The sequence below is a fragment of the Saccoglossus kowalevskii genome, chromosome 6 (assembly GCF_978046115.1).
Source record: "Saccoglossus kowalevskii chromosome 6, keSacKowa6.1, whole genome shotgun sequence".
NCBI classification, from domain to species: Eukaryota; Metazoa; Hemichordata; class Enteropneusta; family Harrimaniidae; genus Saccoglossus; species Saccoglossus kowalevskii.
This window is the reverse complement of record NC_140646.1, coordinates 10064836-10081846: the sequence shown is the minus strand read 5'-3', so window position 1 is coordinate 10081846 and position 17011 is coordinate 10064836. Positions and strand designations below refer to the sequence as shown.

The window sequence follows — 17011 nt, the reverse complement described above, 5'->3', positions numbered from 1 at the left end:
CTAACGCAGGATTTACTTCACCAGTTGGGCTCTTTAGTAAATCGACAAGTCCCATCCCGACCCAACGCAACAGTTGGTGTTCTTGGGCATGGAGTTTGACACAGAGGTAGACTTGGGATAGCTATTTCAAGCGCGTTGCTTAGCGCTGAGCAACCTAGCAGAACGCCTAGTCAGCGTTCCCTCTGTGTCCCTCCGAGAACTAATGCGGTTTATCAGAATGATGACCTCGGTTTGAAGGGTAGTTCCCCGGGCTGCGTTACGCAGCCAATCGGTCCAACGCTTGTTATTTGAACACCGAGCTCACCTACGAGAACTAGACAGGCGATCTCGGACCAAGTGAAGGAAGCCCTGCCCTGGTGGTCCTCACTGGCCAACCTCAGACAGGGGGTCCTTTGACCCACTCGTCACAACTATGCCTCTGGTAACAGACGCCTCCCTCCAACGGAGGGGAGCGCATCTATTGGACAAACAAGCCCAAGGAATATGGCTCCCGCATTGGGTTCGAGACCGCCATATCAACTGGCTTGAGCTGAAAGCAGTGCACCTAGCATTACTACACTTTCTACCTGAAGTTCAAGACCACAGAGTCCTGCTCCGCACAGACAACACAGTGGTGGTCTCCTCCATCAACAAGGAGGGGGGAACGTGTTCGCCATTGCTGTCAGTCCTAGCAGAGCAAATTCTCCTTTGGTGCCTGGAATACAATGTGGAGCTAACCGCACATCACCTTCCAGGGGTGAAGAACAACCTGGCAGATGCCCTTTCAAGGTGGCTCCGTCTCCAGAACTCGAAATGGCAGATACCCCAGTGGGTAGCCTCCAGGCTGTTTCGGCTGTGGGACGGTCCAAAGATAGACCTGTTTGTCGCACCCCAGAACGCCAAGCTCCCGACGTACGTAGCACTCCTGCTGACACCAGGGGCCTGGGCCATGAACACCTTATCGATCCCATAGACAAACATGGATGCGTACGCCTTTCCTCCCTTCCCGCTAATTCATCGGGTACTGGAGAAACTTTGACGGGAGCCCACTTGCATATTGACTCTGGTGGCACCCAATTGTCCAACCAAGGCCTGGTTTCCGCTTCTGCTGGAAATGCTAGTAGTGCTTCCGGACCTACCAAACTTGCTGAACCAGCCCGACGGCGCACTACCAACGAGCCCAGCAGTGTACCACTTACACGCATGGAGCCTCTCAGTAGACTCGCACAGACGAAAGTTCTATCTAAGCGGGCTGCCAACATCCTGGCCAGGGCGAACAGGGATGCCTACATCTCAAAGTGGCGAGCATACACCAGTTGGTGTAGTGGAAGGGAGATTGATCCATGCCATCCCTCTATCGGCCAGGTAGCAGACTTCTTTGTCCTCCTGTTTGACGAAGTAGGTTTGTCCTACGCAGTGATCGTTGGCTACAGGTCAGCCTTGTCCTCCGCCATAGAGAACACTTTGGGGTCAAGTCTAGCCGATTGTCCTATTATTAGGAGACTGTTTACTGCTTTCCATAATCAGAGCAGTGTTCTCCCCAGACTTCATGTCAAGCATCACGGTCAATTTGCATAACAATACATCTAATTTGCATAATTATATTTGCATAATACTAGTAATCAGTTTTTCCCAACCAATTTGGTCAATCTACTAATACAATTAATTAATACAATTAAGACAAGATATTTTTATATTTGATAAATTTTATATCATTTTACTGCATTGTATTTTATGTTTTTGTATCAAGTCAAATAAAGTTTGAAATAGAACAGCATAAAAAGGAAAACAAATTGAAAAACTTGTGTTATAGCTAGTCAGTGAATATAATGTTATCCATGGATGTAACTGGTTCATCATTGTGTACAAGTTTTAGTGCCCATGTCACTGTCAGTTCATATAACGTCGGGGGAAAACATCTTTTGGTTAAATTTATAAAGTCGGCAAGATATCGAAATATGTTGAAATAAATCAATAATTAGAAAAAAATTCTACAATGGCAGTTCGGCACTAATAGATTTTTCATTGCTATATACCTTGTGAGTAACGCTACGATCACCGTAACATTGTCAGCTGTCGGCATTGCGTTGGACAGGTATTCACTGCTGCTATTGCGATCATCGGTATCTGACTTTTTGGTGTAAAATACACAAATTGTTTATTAAAACGGTTCATTGACTATTATCATAGGCAATACATCAAAATCGCCAACGAGATGTTGTTTTTAAACATCGCGGAAAAACATGCACTCTGCGCCGCCATCTTTGTTACCTCGATCAGAGCCCCCCTGTAACCCAGCATGCATCGGTCACAAGGTTGCAACGTGCATTATGTCGCCTTAGGGCGGCGCTCTTCGCTACTAAGGCATCCTATGAATGGGGTATTTCCAGAGGTCAGGGTTCGTTTTTTCTTAACCCGTCTCGTCTGCTGTTGAATTATTCACACTTTTCTTTCCAATGCGACTTAATTTCACTTGTTTTTTTTTAATTTTGGGGTAATTAATGTCACCGGCGATTGAGTGATAAAAAATCGGAGTGCAGCAAATCGGGGTTGATCTTCCCGACGTACGCCGTGACTTGTTTTGTCACATTGTTGCCGTTGCGTGCAATGGGCAAATTATTGCTACTCTAGTATTTTTGTTTGGATTTGGAGGCTCTGCACCCCGGCTCTGCATCCTTGAAAGACTTCGCAACTTATTGCAGACTTCCGTTTTTATCACTGTCTTTGTATGGCTAACAAAAGCGGGATTACCTTTCGATCAATACATGTTATTGTTTTAAATTCGTGCAAGACGAGACTGACACTTGTAAACAAAGCAATAAGCATCACGGGCCAGTGACCAAGCGTCACGGACAAAGGGCAAGCATCATGGCCAAGTGTCCAAGCGTCACGGTACCGTGTCGCTTCAGAGGCCTGGGGAGAACACCGCAGAGGCCGGGTCTCTTCAGGTTGTAGCGGGTTAGACTTAGATTGCTGACCCAGCCCGAACGACCACAAGGTTCCCTGCGCATTGACGATAAGTCAGCATTTTTGCGGACAGATTTCTTTACCATCAGCACTCTCTGGAAGCTCCCAGGTCCTGCTTTTCGACCTATGCTCTCATGCAGAACTGTTTTGGTCTTTACTTGGAAGCATACTACCCCTCGAATTGGGTTTGGGTCTAGCTTTCTCGGGCACACCGAACCCTGTCATCGTAGCAGCATTCTGGGCTTCTTGCTCCAGGAACAGCACAGGCAAGGTAAGACACCACCTTCTTAGGGTCTTAACTAAGGTGTTGAGTGATTGTTTTATCATCCCGGACTGAAAAAAGACTTTCATCATTTTTTCTGGTTGCCTCTGACTCTGCCTAAAGTTCAAACTGGTCATTTTGACTGACCGGAGTCTATGGTGGGTAATTGAACGTAGTGAATTTAAGCAGAGGGTTCTCCAAACTCGCCTATTCACATAGTTCATACCCACCATAGACTCTGGGTCCCCCCCCCAACCACCCCACTCTTTCCAGGTGAGATTTTTATCAATCAATAGTCTGAGGTATGTGGTTGTATCAACTCTCTGTAGATTAGTGTCAGTCATCTTGATATTTAGCTCCGCTGTTGACTTTGTCGAGCGGAGCTTATCATATGAGTGATTGTCCGTCGTCGTCCTTGTCAATGTTTTACTTTTTCGACTTCTTCTTGAAAATTACAAGCCTGAATGCTTTGATACTTGGTGTATATGTACCTTGGGTAGACCTCTCTTAGGTTTGTTCATTTCATGTTGATATCTTCAATTCTCTAATTTTGGTGAATATTTTTGTCATTTTTGGTAAAAAGTGATATTTTCGACTTCTTGTTAAAAAACGCAAGTGCAATTGCTTTGATATTACATATATAGGTACTACATGTAGACCTCTCTCAGATTTGTTCATTTTGTAATGATATCTTTAATTCTCTAATTTTGGTGAATATTTTTGTCATTTTTGGTAAAAAGTTATATTTTCGACTTCTTGTTAAAAAACGCAAGTGCAATTACTTTGATATTACATATATTGGTACTACATGTGGACCTCTCTCAGAATTGTTCATTTTGTAATGATATCTTTAATTCTCTAATTTTGGTGAATATTTTTATCATTTTTGGTAAAAAGTGATATTTTCGACTTCTTGTTAAAAACCGCAAGTCCAATTGCTTTGATACTACATATATAGGTACTACATGTGGACCTCTCTCAGATTTGTTTATTTCGAGATGATATCTTCAATTCTCTAATTTTGGTGAATATTTTTGTCATTTTTGGTAAAAAGTGATATTTTCGACTTCTTGTTAAAAACCACAAGTCCGATTGCTTTGATATTACACATATAGGTACTACATGTGAACCTCTCTCAGATTTGTTCATTTTGTGATGATGTCTTCAATTCTCTAATTTTTGTGAATATTCTTGTAATTTTTGGTAAAAAGTGATATTTTCGACTTCTTGTTAAAAACCAATAGTTCAATTGCTTTGATATTACATATTTAGATACTACATGTAGACCTTTCTCAGATTTGTTCATTTCGTGATGATATCTTGGATTCTATAATTTTGGTAAATATTTTTGTCATATTTGATAAAAAGTGATATTTTAGACTTCTTGTTAAAAATCAAAAGTTCAATTGCTTTGATATTACATATACAGATACTACATGTAGACCTTTCTCAGATTTGTTCATTTCGTTATAATATCTTCAATTCTCTAATTTTGGTGATTATTTTGGTCATTTTTGGTAGAAAGTGATATTTTCGACTTCTTGTTAAAAACTGTAAGTCCGATTGCTTTGATACTATACATATTGTTCATTTTCTGATGATGTCTTCAGTTCTTTAATTGAAATGTGCATTTCTAACAGCGGAGCTATCTCAGTCGATAGGCTGCTTGTTTGTTAAATGCTTAGCTGTTTCCTAGAAGTTGCGAAAATTGTGTAGTTAGTTTTAGTATTATTTACTGATAGTTTATTAGCTTGACACCAGTCACTCACCAAAGTTAGGTTGTTGTTTATTTCTGGAACATTTAAAGAATTTGTGTAAGAGTGGGATAGATTAGAATCATCGACAAAAAGTTTACATTGAAAGAAAGGTGACGAAGAAGGAAGATCATTAATGTAAATAAGAAACAATAGAGGCCGTAGTATAGAAACCTGGGGAACACCATATTTAATTGCCTGCATTGTGGATTTATAACCATCGGCCTGGACATAATGTTTTCGATTTGATAGGTAGTTATTCAACCAGTTTAAAGGTAACTCACGTATGCCATATGAATTTAGTTTTAAAAGAAGAATTTTGTGATCAATTGTGTCGAACGCTTTTTCAGCTTTTTCAATAATTTTACTTAATATGGGTAATATCGAAATCTGTCTATAATTTCCAGGTAAATAAGGGGAAACTTTTTTAAATATGGCAGTAATTTTGGCTATTTTTAATTGGTTGGAAAAGACTCCAGTTGTAAATGTAAGATGGCATAGGGGTTTCTTTATAATCTGGGTAGCATCTTTTGACAAATGAGGCGAAATGTAATCATGACTGCACGATTTGTGAGGAATTGTAATTCAGTTTCCATATCATATTCTGCAACATAGTGAGAAAAAAAAATGATGTAATATTACTAGAAGTTAAATACCTGGCAGGGTCTTTAGATTTTGTGATTTTCTTAGCAAGTTCTTCTCCAATATTGGCGAAGAATTTGTTAAAACAATCACTTATTTTTGGAGGATTATGCAGATATTCAGATTGATTGTTAGGATTATTAATTTCAAGAATTTGGGGTAATTTACCACTACAAGCAGCAACTCTTCCAGTTACTTCATTAATTATTTTCCACAGTTTATTAGAATTGTTTTTGTTGGCATTGATTTGCTTAGAGAAATGCAACTTTTTGGCTTTTCGAAGAAGAGAAGTTAAAATATTCTTATACATGTATCTGTTATAGACACAATGACGTGTTGAATCATAATTACTTTTCACTAATTTATAATATAGTTTATGCTTATGGTTGATTGACTTCATAATTCCTTGAGTTAACCAAGGTTTTTTGGGTTTTGTTGATTTGAGTTTCTGTTTCACTAAGGGGGCAATTTTATCACAAACTTTGTTGAAAACTTCAGTGAAATTATCATAAGTTGTATCTACATCAGTCGTGTTATGAACATTTCCCAATTTGTGTTGAGTTGATGATCAAAATCATTAATATTATAACTAGAAAAGTCGTGTATGTAGTGTTCTTTAGTTCTGTGAAACATTTTATCACCTTTTTCAATGAAGGCAAAAATTGGAAGATGATCTGTAATATCTGCATATATAGTCCCACAGTGAACAAAATAATCAAAGAAATTTGAATATACATGATCAATTGTAGTTAAAAAAGAAGTGTAAAAGGCTAGATTTAGTAGTCACGTTAACAAAATTAATTTTAGAGAAAACAAAAATTGTCACGATTTAGCTATGAGCTGGCGTGTGGGCACACAGTTTTCTTAAACAACTATAAAAAAGGCCGCAATGAAGCCAGTAAATTAATTCGTACTGAGTTACATGTAACATTATTGGTCCAACATTGAAAACTCTGAAGATCGTCTGATCCGAGTCTCATTCTTGTTCCATTTACCGCCATATGCTGCGCTATTTCCAGAATATGCTCTTTATCACCAAGTAACAGTAAACAATACTAAACACAGTATTCATATCATTAAAACAGGACTAGGTGTATTTATGGCTGATAATGATAGCAATAGCAGTAGGAACTGTGTAAATGTATTTTCGAGATTATACTCCAACCTGTTTCAGCAGCCCAGCGTCACGTGACATTGATTGACAGCAGTTAATTATTCAAGCTTACTAGCGCATCAGAGCAGAGATCTCGCGAGCCCAACGGGAGTCGGTCATGAATATTGATGAGTTATATGAATGTTAATTAGCAATGAATATTAATGAGTTCGGTCGCAGTTAATGTGTCCTTTGACCCAATGGGTCAAAAATGCCATTAACCAATCAGAATGCTGCATGGTAATGCCGGTAGAATCCAATGTTTTCCGAATGGTAGTGATCATAAAAATTACATTGCGAAAGTAAAGTGATGTCAGTTGAAAACTGCATGATGGTTTTCGAAAGAGGTGATTAGCTATTTTTAAAGGGTAAAATAGGTTTTGAAAGAAGAGTTTTAACATGATTTGCAATGATATCAGTTCAAATGTATTTTACCAAATCACGCAATAAACATATTGTTTTTTTTTCTTGAGTAGCGTAAACTGATCGTGAACTCCGCTTTGACCATGTTATATCGAGGTGGAATTGATTTTGAAAGAATTTTAGCTTTCAATTTAAGGACTATCGCAGAAAGTATTTACTTACAAAGAGGTGCTAATTTCACAAAATTTACTAGCCACTACATATTACATATTATAATCCACGACTGGCAGGATGCGTGTCGGTCGGTACATAATTATAATAACAATCGAACAATAGTCCTGGTCGGAAGCATTTCCGTGGTAGTCGCTGATTTTGAGTGCCGGTCAGGGCCAACCACCACCGACCAGCGTAGCGAGATCCCTGCCCTTTTTTCCAGTTCGTGTTTTTGGCTTTTATCCAACAAAAACTGAACTTGTACGCTAATTATTGTCATAAAAACTACCGGTATATATAATCACTGCTGTGATATTCATAGTCACATACATCCACTTTGGCACGACATAATCGACCTGCAAGTTCGAGAAAACACGTCTTTATCAGAGCTTAGCTGGAGCGGTTTACTACAGTGTGACTTTCAAGGAAAGAATCCTTATTGTTTAGAAACATATTTATAGTATACCTGGGCCTTTAACAGAATGCTATTCCATGGGACATGCATCTATCGATATCTTGATAGTTTTACGGGGACTGTGGCATATTGATGACTTCTTTGTATTGTATTCTATTAGATGCTGAAGAATCCAATGTGGCTACCTCAAGGAACATCCCACTTGAACTTGTGTACCGTGTTCCTGAAGAGATTGAAGGTCTAAGGACAATCACAATGACAATAAGAGCACAAGATGCCAAGAAAATGTGGAAATGGTGAATTTAGATTCTCCTTGTATAATACTAACAATAGCAATAAACATGGTTTGTTTGATACTCGGAAGTTCTGTGAAATGAGGTGACAGTTTACACACTTATTTGTGATTTGGCTGTTTTAAATTTTGATGAAATAATATGGGGTCCCCACACTAGTTTTTGACTCCCATGTGCGAAGCACATAATGGGAGTCTTTGCAGTTAGTGTGTGTGTGTGTATGTGTCCGACTGTTCCACTGCTATCTCAAGAACCATACATCGGTTTTTGATGAAACTTGGTGCATAGATGCTTTGGGCCAATGCGCAGATTTGATTAGGTTTTGGTAAAAATCCATGCTCGTTAATTACCTAATTTGCATCATAATTAGCTAATTTTTAGCGGTTCCATGACTGTTCCACTGATATCTAAACAACCACTCATTGGATTTTGATGAAACTTTGTACATAGATGCTCTGAACTAATGCTAGATTTTGATTAGTTTTTGGTAATAATCCGTGGATACTAATTACCTAATTTGCATAATGATTAATCAATTTTCGGTTTTTCCACTGATATCTCAAGTACTAATCATCACATTTCAATGAAACTTGGTACATAGATGTCATACATATCAGTGTGTTTCATAATCAGATCAAAGATGGCTGAATAACGGCTGTTTTTATTTTGGCCATATTACTATGACACGAAACATGTGTTTTGATGTAAATAAACAATCTCTTGTATACGCCACTTGGAACTCAAGTTTCAAGGACACGCTCGCGACAACCCCTCCGCTTTAATATGACGAGCACAAAGAGAACTTAACGGGGACTGTGTCATTTTCAATGACTTTTTGTTTAAGTTTTGGTAATCACTGTTAATTTTTTTAAGGATATTATATATGTCATCTCTGTGTTCTGTGTACAGTTTACATTCTAGCAAAGACAATCTCTTTCTAATGTCTTTGATTCTAGTAAATGGTGTAATTCATCTTCTATCTCTTTACAGTGGGTGCATAATCTGTCTTTTATCAGTGTTTTTGACTCCCATGTGCGAAGCACAAAATGGGAGTCTTTGCAGTTAGTGTGTGTGTGTGTGTGTGTGTGTGTGTGTGTGTGTGTGTGTGTGTGTGTGTGTGTGTGTATGTGTGTATGTGTGTCCGACTGTTCCACTGCTATCTCAAGAACCATACATCGGTTTTTGATGAAACTTGGTGCATAGATGCTCTGGGCCAATGCGCAGATTTGATTAGGTTTTGGTAAAAATCCATGCTCGTTAATTACCTAATTTGCATGATAATTAGCTAATTTTTAGCTGTTCTATGACTGTTCCACTGATATCTAAAGAACCACTCATTGGATTTTGATGAAACTCGGTACATAGATGCTCTGATCATGTGCGCAGATTTGATTAGTTTTTGGTAAAAATCCGTGCATATTAATTACCTAATTTGCATGATAATTAGCTGATTTTTAGCTGTTCCATGATTGTTCCACTGATATCTAAACAACCACTCATTGGATTTTGATGAAACTTTGTACATACATGCTCTGAACTAATGCTAGGTTTTGATTAGTTTTTGGTAATAATCCGTGGATACTAATTACCTAATTTGCATAATGATTAGTAAATTTTTGGTTTTTCCACTGATATCTCAAGTACTAATCATCACATTTCAATAAAACTTGGTACATAGATGTCATATGACACTGCACAGACCTGATAGTTTTTATGGTAATATCAGTACATATTAATTACCTAATTTGCATAATTAATTAATTTTCAGCATTTGATATAAGTACTAATCATCACATTTCAATGAAACTTGGTACATAGATGTCATATGACACTGCACGGACCTGATAGTTTTTATGGTAATATCAGTACATATTAATTACCTAATTTGCATAATTAATTATTTTTCAGCATTTGATATAAGTAGTGAGCATTACATTTCAATGAAACTTGGTACTTACATTCTCAAGGACTATGCAGAGATTGATTGTTTCCGATAAATATTTGTGCTTATTAATCACCTAATTTGCATAATTAGTTATTTTTCAGCTTTTCTACGGGTATCTCAAGTACTAATCATCGCATTTCAATAAAACTTGGTACATGGATACTTTAGGACTATGCATATTAATTACCTAATTTGCATAATTAATTTTCAGCTTTTCTACTGATATCTAAAGTACTAATCATCACATTTCAATGAATCTAGAATTATGCAGAGACCCAATTAGTTTTCCGTAAATATTTGTGCATATTAATCACCTAATTTGCATAATTAATCAATTTCCAACTTTCACACTGATATCTCAGGTACTAAACATCACATATCGATGAATGTTTGTACATGGATGCTGTAGGACAATAGACAGACCTGGATAATTGTGGGTTAAAATCTGTATGTATTAATTACCTAATTTGCATAATTAACCAATTTTAAGCTTTCACACTGATATCTAAAGTACTAATTATTCCATTTCGATGAAACATAGTACAAAGATGCTCTAGGACAATGTACAAACCTAATTAGTTTGAGGTAAAAATCTGTTCATATTAATTCCCTAATAAGCATAATAATTCCTATTTTGTTGGTTCCAATCACATTTCAATTAAACTTGGAGACATAGACTTTCTGTTACATTGCGCAGACCTCATTAGTTTGACACTCAAATCTGTTCATATTAATTTTCTGATTTGCATAATTAGTTTTCAGCTAAGTAATTTTGAATTATATTTAATGTGTCTCCAATACTCTCAGCACATGGGAGTTCTTTCTAAGCTTTCTTTGATTAGTTCTGCTGTCGACACAGTGGAGTTGTTCATATTACTGATTGTCCAACGTCGTCCGTCGTCAACTTTACAATTTCAACTTCATCTTCGAAAGTCAGAATGTTTTCAAATTTGATATACAAGTACCTTGGATGGTTCTTTCTCAGATTTGTTCATTTCATGTCAAAATCTCAAATTTGACTTCTTGTGGAAAACCGCAAGTCCAATTGCTTTGATATAACATATAAAGGTACTACTACCCTTTTCTCAGATTTGTTCATTTCGTGATGATATCTTTAATTCTCGAATTTTGATGAATATTTTTGTAACTTTTGGTAAAAAGTGATATTTTCGACTTCTTGTTAAAAATCAGAAGTCCAATTGCTTTAATATTACATATATAGTTACTACATGTTTACCTCTCTCTGATTTGTTCATTTCGTGATGATATCTTCAATTATCTAATTTTGATGATTATTTTTGTCATTTTTGGTGAATAGTGATGTTTTTGAATTCTTTTTGAAAACAGCAAGTCCCATTGCTTTGATACTATTCTAATGATATCTTCTGTTCTTTAATTGAAATGTGCATTGCTAACAGCGGAGCTATCTCAGGCTGCTTGTTCAATTATGAACCCCAATAATATACATAGGGAAATTACAAAGTTGTTGTTTCCATGACAACAACTTTGCCCACCTCAATTTATAATTGCTCTTTGTCATTTATTTGATAGAAACTTCACTCCGCAATATACCAACAATTTGTAGAGCTTAATCAATTACATTTAAATTTGATCTGCACAAATCTGCATGACATTTCAGAAGTTTGGTTGACCTATCCCCAATACATGTTATTATAGATTTCCTAAACCTGTATCATAATTGCTCTTTGTCATTTATTTGATAGAAACTTCACTCCGCAATATACCAACAATTTGTAGAGCTTAATCAATTACATTTAAATTTGATCTGCATAAATCTGCATGACATTTCAGAAGTTTGGTTGACCTATCCCCAATACATGTTATTATAGATTTCCTAAACCTGTATCATTACAATCATGTTATTTTACATTTCACTATACACTGTGATTTTACATTTCACTATACACTGATTTTACATTTCACTATACACTGTGATTTTACATTTCACTATACATTGTGATTTTACATTTCACTATACACTGTGATTTTACATTTCACTATACATTGTGATTTTACCTTTCACTATACACTGTGATTTTACATTTCACTACACACTGTGATTTTACATTTCACTTTAAACTGTGATTTTACAATTTAATACGTTCAATTACCTACCATAGACTCCGGTCAGTCAAAATGACTATTTTGAACTGTAGGCATTAATCAGCGATTCTGCCAATGACGGAAAGCCCCATGACCCTAAGATTCTTTTCCCTTACATCACGAATCATGTGTCCGAGGCCATATGGCGGCGCCATTACGGCTGGATAATCACTTCTATTTTTTATCTCTGCACCTCAAGATGAGGCGCAGTGGTTATAATCAAAATTTACCAGCATAGAACTTGCATCCGGAATGCTATTTTTGCGATGACTGCGTGCAGGGTTTGGGGTTTTTGTCTTGAAGGCGTGTGTTTTTCACTGGAGTTCTGAGGTCTGGGATGTTTGTCGGAGCCATGCAAAATCGTTGAGACTGAACGCGACGCTCGTATTTTCACAGCAAGGTCGCACGTCCAGTAAAAATCAGTTAAAGTGAGTTGCGTCTTGGCAAGAGTGGAAAGTCCTCACGCTCAACTACTGGTACTTTGTGTACTGAGACGTCAAGTAGAAGGCCCGATGGTGTGGAGGTACCGGTATTTTTGGCCTCCCCCCGCTGGTCCAAGGGCATCCTAACAGTCTGTATTTTCAGGTGATGGTTTGCCCAATTTTTCCCGGCTACAGCGAGGCTGTGCCCCTGGAGGTCTTTCCTCCTATTGGGCCTGTTGCGGGTTACTTTGTGGATCCGTCCTCGCACGGCGCCGGGTTTGACTCCAAGATGAGGGCTTTGGTCGAAGGACTGTCGGGGCAAATTGCGTCCCTGGCAGGACGGGTAGATCAGATGCAGTCGGAGCAAGCTGTCTCCACTGCGGTCCCTCAGTCGGCAAGCAGCAAGAAACACAAAGCATCGCTCGCATTCAAAACATATCCCAGCCGCAACTCTCCCACTGGTTCGTCGCGCGGTACCGGACTCAGGAGTTTACCCTTGAATCTGGGCTCCGCTGTGGGTTTTGACTCCCTTCGTACAGACTCACGGGCGTCCCCAGAGGGAACCGACCCTGTCATGAGACGCACAGTCGAACACGCTCTCGCTCACATATTTAAATTGAAAGGAGACAGTTCACTCGCATCGGATACAGCTGGTACCTCGAGCGGCCCTTAGTCTTCCATCCGTAACGACTCAGTGAGCCATGCCGTTGGGGTGATGCAGAGTATCATTGATCCTAGTGATACGATGTATGTTACTTCAACGCTTATAGGATCACAGGCAATGGGATCCAAAGTAGCCTCGTCAGCATGTCTCCCCTTGTCCGGCCGAGTGCTGAGAGGGACGCAGGGCGCGCAGACGGTGTAGATGTGCGGCCGTTGGTCAGCTGCAGAGGAAGCAATCTGATTAAAATCTGATGTAGTGTACATGCTTTAATTATTTTGGCTATAAACTTATTTTAATTTTATTTTTTATTACTTTTGTTATTAATGCCCTTTTATTTTATTATTTTACTTTGATTTTGATTTTGTGATTTTTTTTTAATTCCACCCTACTTACATCTGATCCGACGCCTATGTAAGTCCCGTTCAAATCTCGCGTAAGTAACAGCCAATCACAGCCCCCCTTTTATACAGGCTGTCGGTTGCTTACTGTTCAGTGTAGCAACACTCTACGGGCAATCTTTTTGTACATTATATTTTGCCCACTTGAATAAACCATTAATAGAAAATTGCTAGTATATTTTTATTTGCAAAAGAAATTCCACAGCATTTTACAATTTTTGTCATTACATTGAATATTTTTTTCACTTCCAACAAATGTGTACACTTCCAGATACATCTTCGCCAGCCAAGGTTCGTTCATTCAGTCATCGCTTCAATTTTACATCACTGAGCATAATTATCTAGAATGGAAGCCAAAAAATAAGTAAATCGTAATGATTAGAACACTGTAAACAGCTATAGTAAACAATGCAAACTGATTTTAAATTGTATAACGGTCACCGGCCCACGGCATCGACGCAGAAAATTGGAGCAAAAAATATTTCCTGATCAATTGCGTTGTGTTCCAATAAAAAATATTTTATTCCAGTCCAAATCAGCTCAATTACTTTAATAAAGAGTTATTGTATATGGTACAAAATGTTGATACAATTTGATGAATATTTACAGCTACTGCTTCAATGCCGTAGATGATGTTGGCCCGATCGTCAACAAAACATCACCCGTCTCCAGGGCAGGCGACTGGAAAAAGACACTGGTGTTCGGTTGAAACGGTGGAAACAAAATCGTCACTCCCAGAATAACTATGCAAAATAACGATCTAAAGTCGAACCATTCGAGCCACAATTTTAACATATAAATGACTTTCGTTGCATTTGACAATGATAAACTTACCGAAAAGCCGTGTTATTCTCGGTCGCTAATGTCAGTATAATCCCCCATTTTATTTGAGTGTGTTTGCCACCCGACTCCGCCCGGTGACGTCAACATGTGCGCTATAGAAGGAGGTCTGTGATTCGTTGACTAAAATCGTCGATAGTGGGTCTCATTGAAATCTCGTTACATAGGCGTCGGATCAGATGTAGGTAGGGCGGAATTAAAAAAAAATCACAAAATCAAAATCAAAGTAAAATAATAAAATAAAAGGGCATTAATAACAAAAGTACTAAAAAATAAAATTAAAATAAGTTTATAGCCAAAATAATTAAAGCCCGTACACTACATCAGATTTTAATCAGATTGCAGAGGAGGTAACGATTAAGGCCCCCAGGTGGGGTAAAATCTTATGCAACACTTTCCGCTGGACCAAATGCTACCCGGTCGGTGTGGTTTCGGGATCAGACCCCAAAGTGTGGGATGAGACCAAAACGCCCCAACCGGGTCCCAAGGCTTCTTCCCCAGATCCCGGTACCATGAATTTAAAGTAAAGGGGGATGTCCGCGTTCCATGGGCATTCTCGCCAGCTCAGTCTGAGACGATCCATCCTGCATTATTGTGCTCGCCCAGGATTCAGAGACCTCGGAGCAGAACGCACCAGCCTCCTAGACCAGGCGACACATTTACTGGTGGACCACCGCACATCTAAGTGCGACATCCCCCAGTGTCACCTGGCTCTCCCAGCCGGGGCTACTACTGTGCAACGAGATGCGGTCTTAGATGTGTGTGTTTTCGCTGGCAAACTGAGTCAGGAAGTACGTTCCCACCTCAGTGACGCAGACTGGACATCTTCCACCCTCTTTGAAGGGGAGATGGTGGGTGCAGTCTTGGAGCTTCGGAGTGCAACGAACCAGTTTGTTCAGATCGAATCTGCTAGCAGTTTGCCACTGCCAAGGGTAAACGGAGGGCGCCCCAAGCACAGAAAACACAACGCCCTAAGGCAACGTCTTCTAGCCAGTCAGCCAGGAAGCAAGCTCTCATACCCTTTCATGGGAGGGAAGGGTAGCGGCGCGCCCCAGGGGAGGAAAGGACCAGGCGGTGCCTCCTCATCCTCCTCGGGCGGTCATCCACCCCGGCAGCAGGGGAAGCATGTTTGACGCTTACTTCTGTGACCGGGGGGACAGGCATGTGTTCAGCGAGTGGCCAGGTCACAACTTAGTGACTACCGCAGGACTTGGGGAAACTCACCTCATGGGAGAAGAGAGCACTCGCAACTGCAGAACCCATGGTCACATATCATGCCGGTGTAGTCCTGTTTGGATGCAGCGGGTTACCAATCCCTGGACTTTCCAGGTGGTGACATATGGTTACATGATTCCGCTAAAATCTCCATCTCCCTGTCAGTGTCTCCCCCATTGGGGGCACTGCCGGGGTGGCAGGCGTTCAGTTCTGACCCTAGGAAGACGAAATCAGTACATGCTCCTCGATCGGTTCCGCATGGAGACGCCATTCAGGGTTCTTCTCTCCATCCACCGTTTCGACTGGCTAGCCCCACTTGACTTGAGCACATACCTGCACATACCGATGCACCCAGCTGGGCCAAGTATTCAAACTTCGGGTGCTCCCCTTCAGGTTATGCCAAACAGGTAGTGCTGCTGCTTCACCAAATGTCGGTACACCTCAATCTGTACCTAGGCAACTGGTTACTACACAACCCATACAAGGGGTTATTAGCCAAACACAGTCAGGCTAACGCAGGATTTACTTCACCAGTTGGGCTCTTTAGTGAATTGACAAGTCCCATCCTGACCCAGCGCAACAGTTGGTGTTCTTGGGCATGGAGTTTGACACAGAGGTAGACTTGGGATAGCTATTTCAAGCGCGTTGCCTAGCGCTGAGCAACCTAGCAGAACGCCTAGTCAGCGTTCCCTCTGTGTCCCTCCGAGAACTAATACTGTTTATCAGCGTTCTTCTCTCCATCCACCGTTTCGACTGGCTAGCCTCACTAGACTTAAGTGGGGCCTACCTGCACATACTCATGCACCCAGCGAGTTGCCATCCCTTCGAGTCTCTCAGCTGGGCAAAGTATTCAAATCTTGGGTGACCCCCTTTCGGGTTATGCACAGCCCCACCAAAATGGATGGAACAGGTGGTGCTGCTGAACTAGACAGGCGGGTATTGATCGCAGACTAATCTAAGGAAGCCCTGCCCTGGTGGTCGTCTGGCCAACCTCGGACAGGGGGTCCCCTTCGACCCACTTGCCACAGCTGGTAACAGATGCCTCCCTCCAAGGTTAGGAAGTGCATCTATTGGACGAATAATTCCAAGGTATATGGCCTCTGCATTAGTTTCGAACCGCCATATCAACCAACTCAAACTGAAAGCAGTGCATCTATCACTACCACACTTTCTACCCGTAGTTCGAGACCACAGAGTCCTGCATCACAGCAGTGGTCCCCCACCGGGGTCCCCATCGTTGTCAGTCCTAGTGGAGCAAATTCTCCTTTGGTGCCTGGAATACAATGTGGAGCTAATAGCACACCACCTTCCAGGGGTGAGAAACAGTCTGGCAGATGCTCTTCAAAGGCGGCTCCGTCTTCA

At 40.1% G+C, this 17011-nt stretch overlaps 1 protein-coding gene and 1 long non-coding RNA gene across 2 annotated transcripts in view; one reads left to right on the top strand and one right to left on the bottom strand.

The window, feature by feature from the left end:
- The window catches only part of LOC100366671 (centromere protein L-like), a 46765-nt gene that overhangs the window by 16938 nt on the left and 12816 nt on the right, over positions 1-17011 (top strand). Inside the window, exon 8 of the mRNA XM_085500736.1 lies at positions 7909-8044. Coding sequence (XP_085356862.1) covers positions 7909-8044 — 136 coding nt within the window. The remainder of the gene's footprint in view (positions 1-7908; positions 8045-17011) is intronic.
- LOC146741498 (uncharacterized) lies at positions 13751-14480 on the bottom strand. The gene is made up of 2 exons (XR_014929772.1): positions 14429-14480; positions 13751-13935 (listed from the first exon to the last, which is right to left on the bottom strand). It is a non-coding gene; the product is annotated as an uncharacterized LOC146741498 (long non-coding RNA).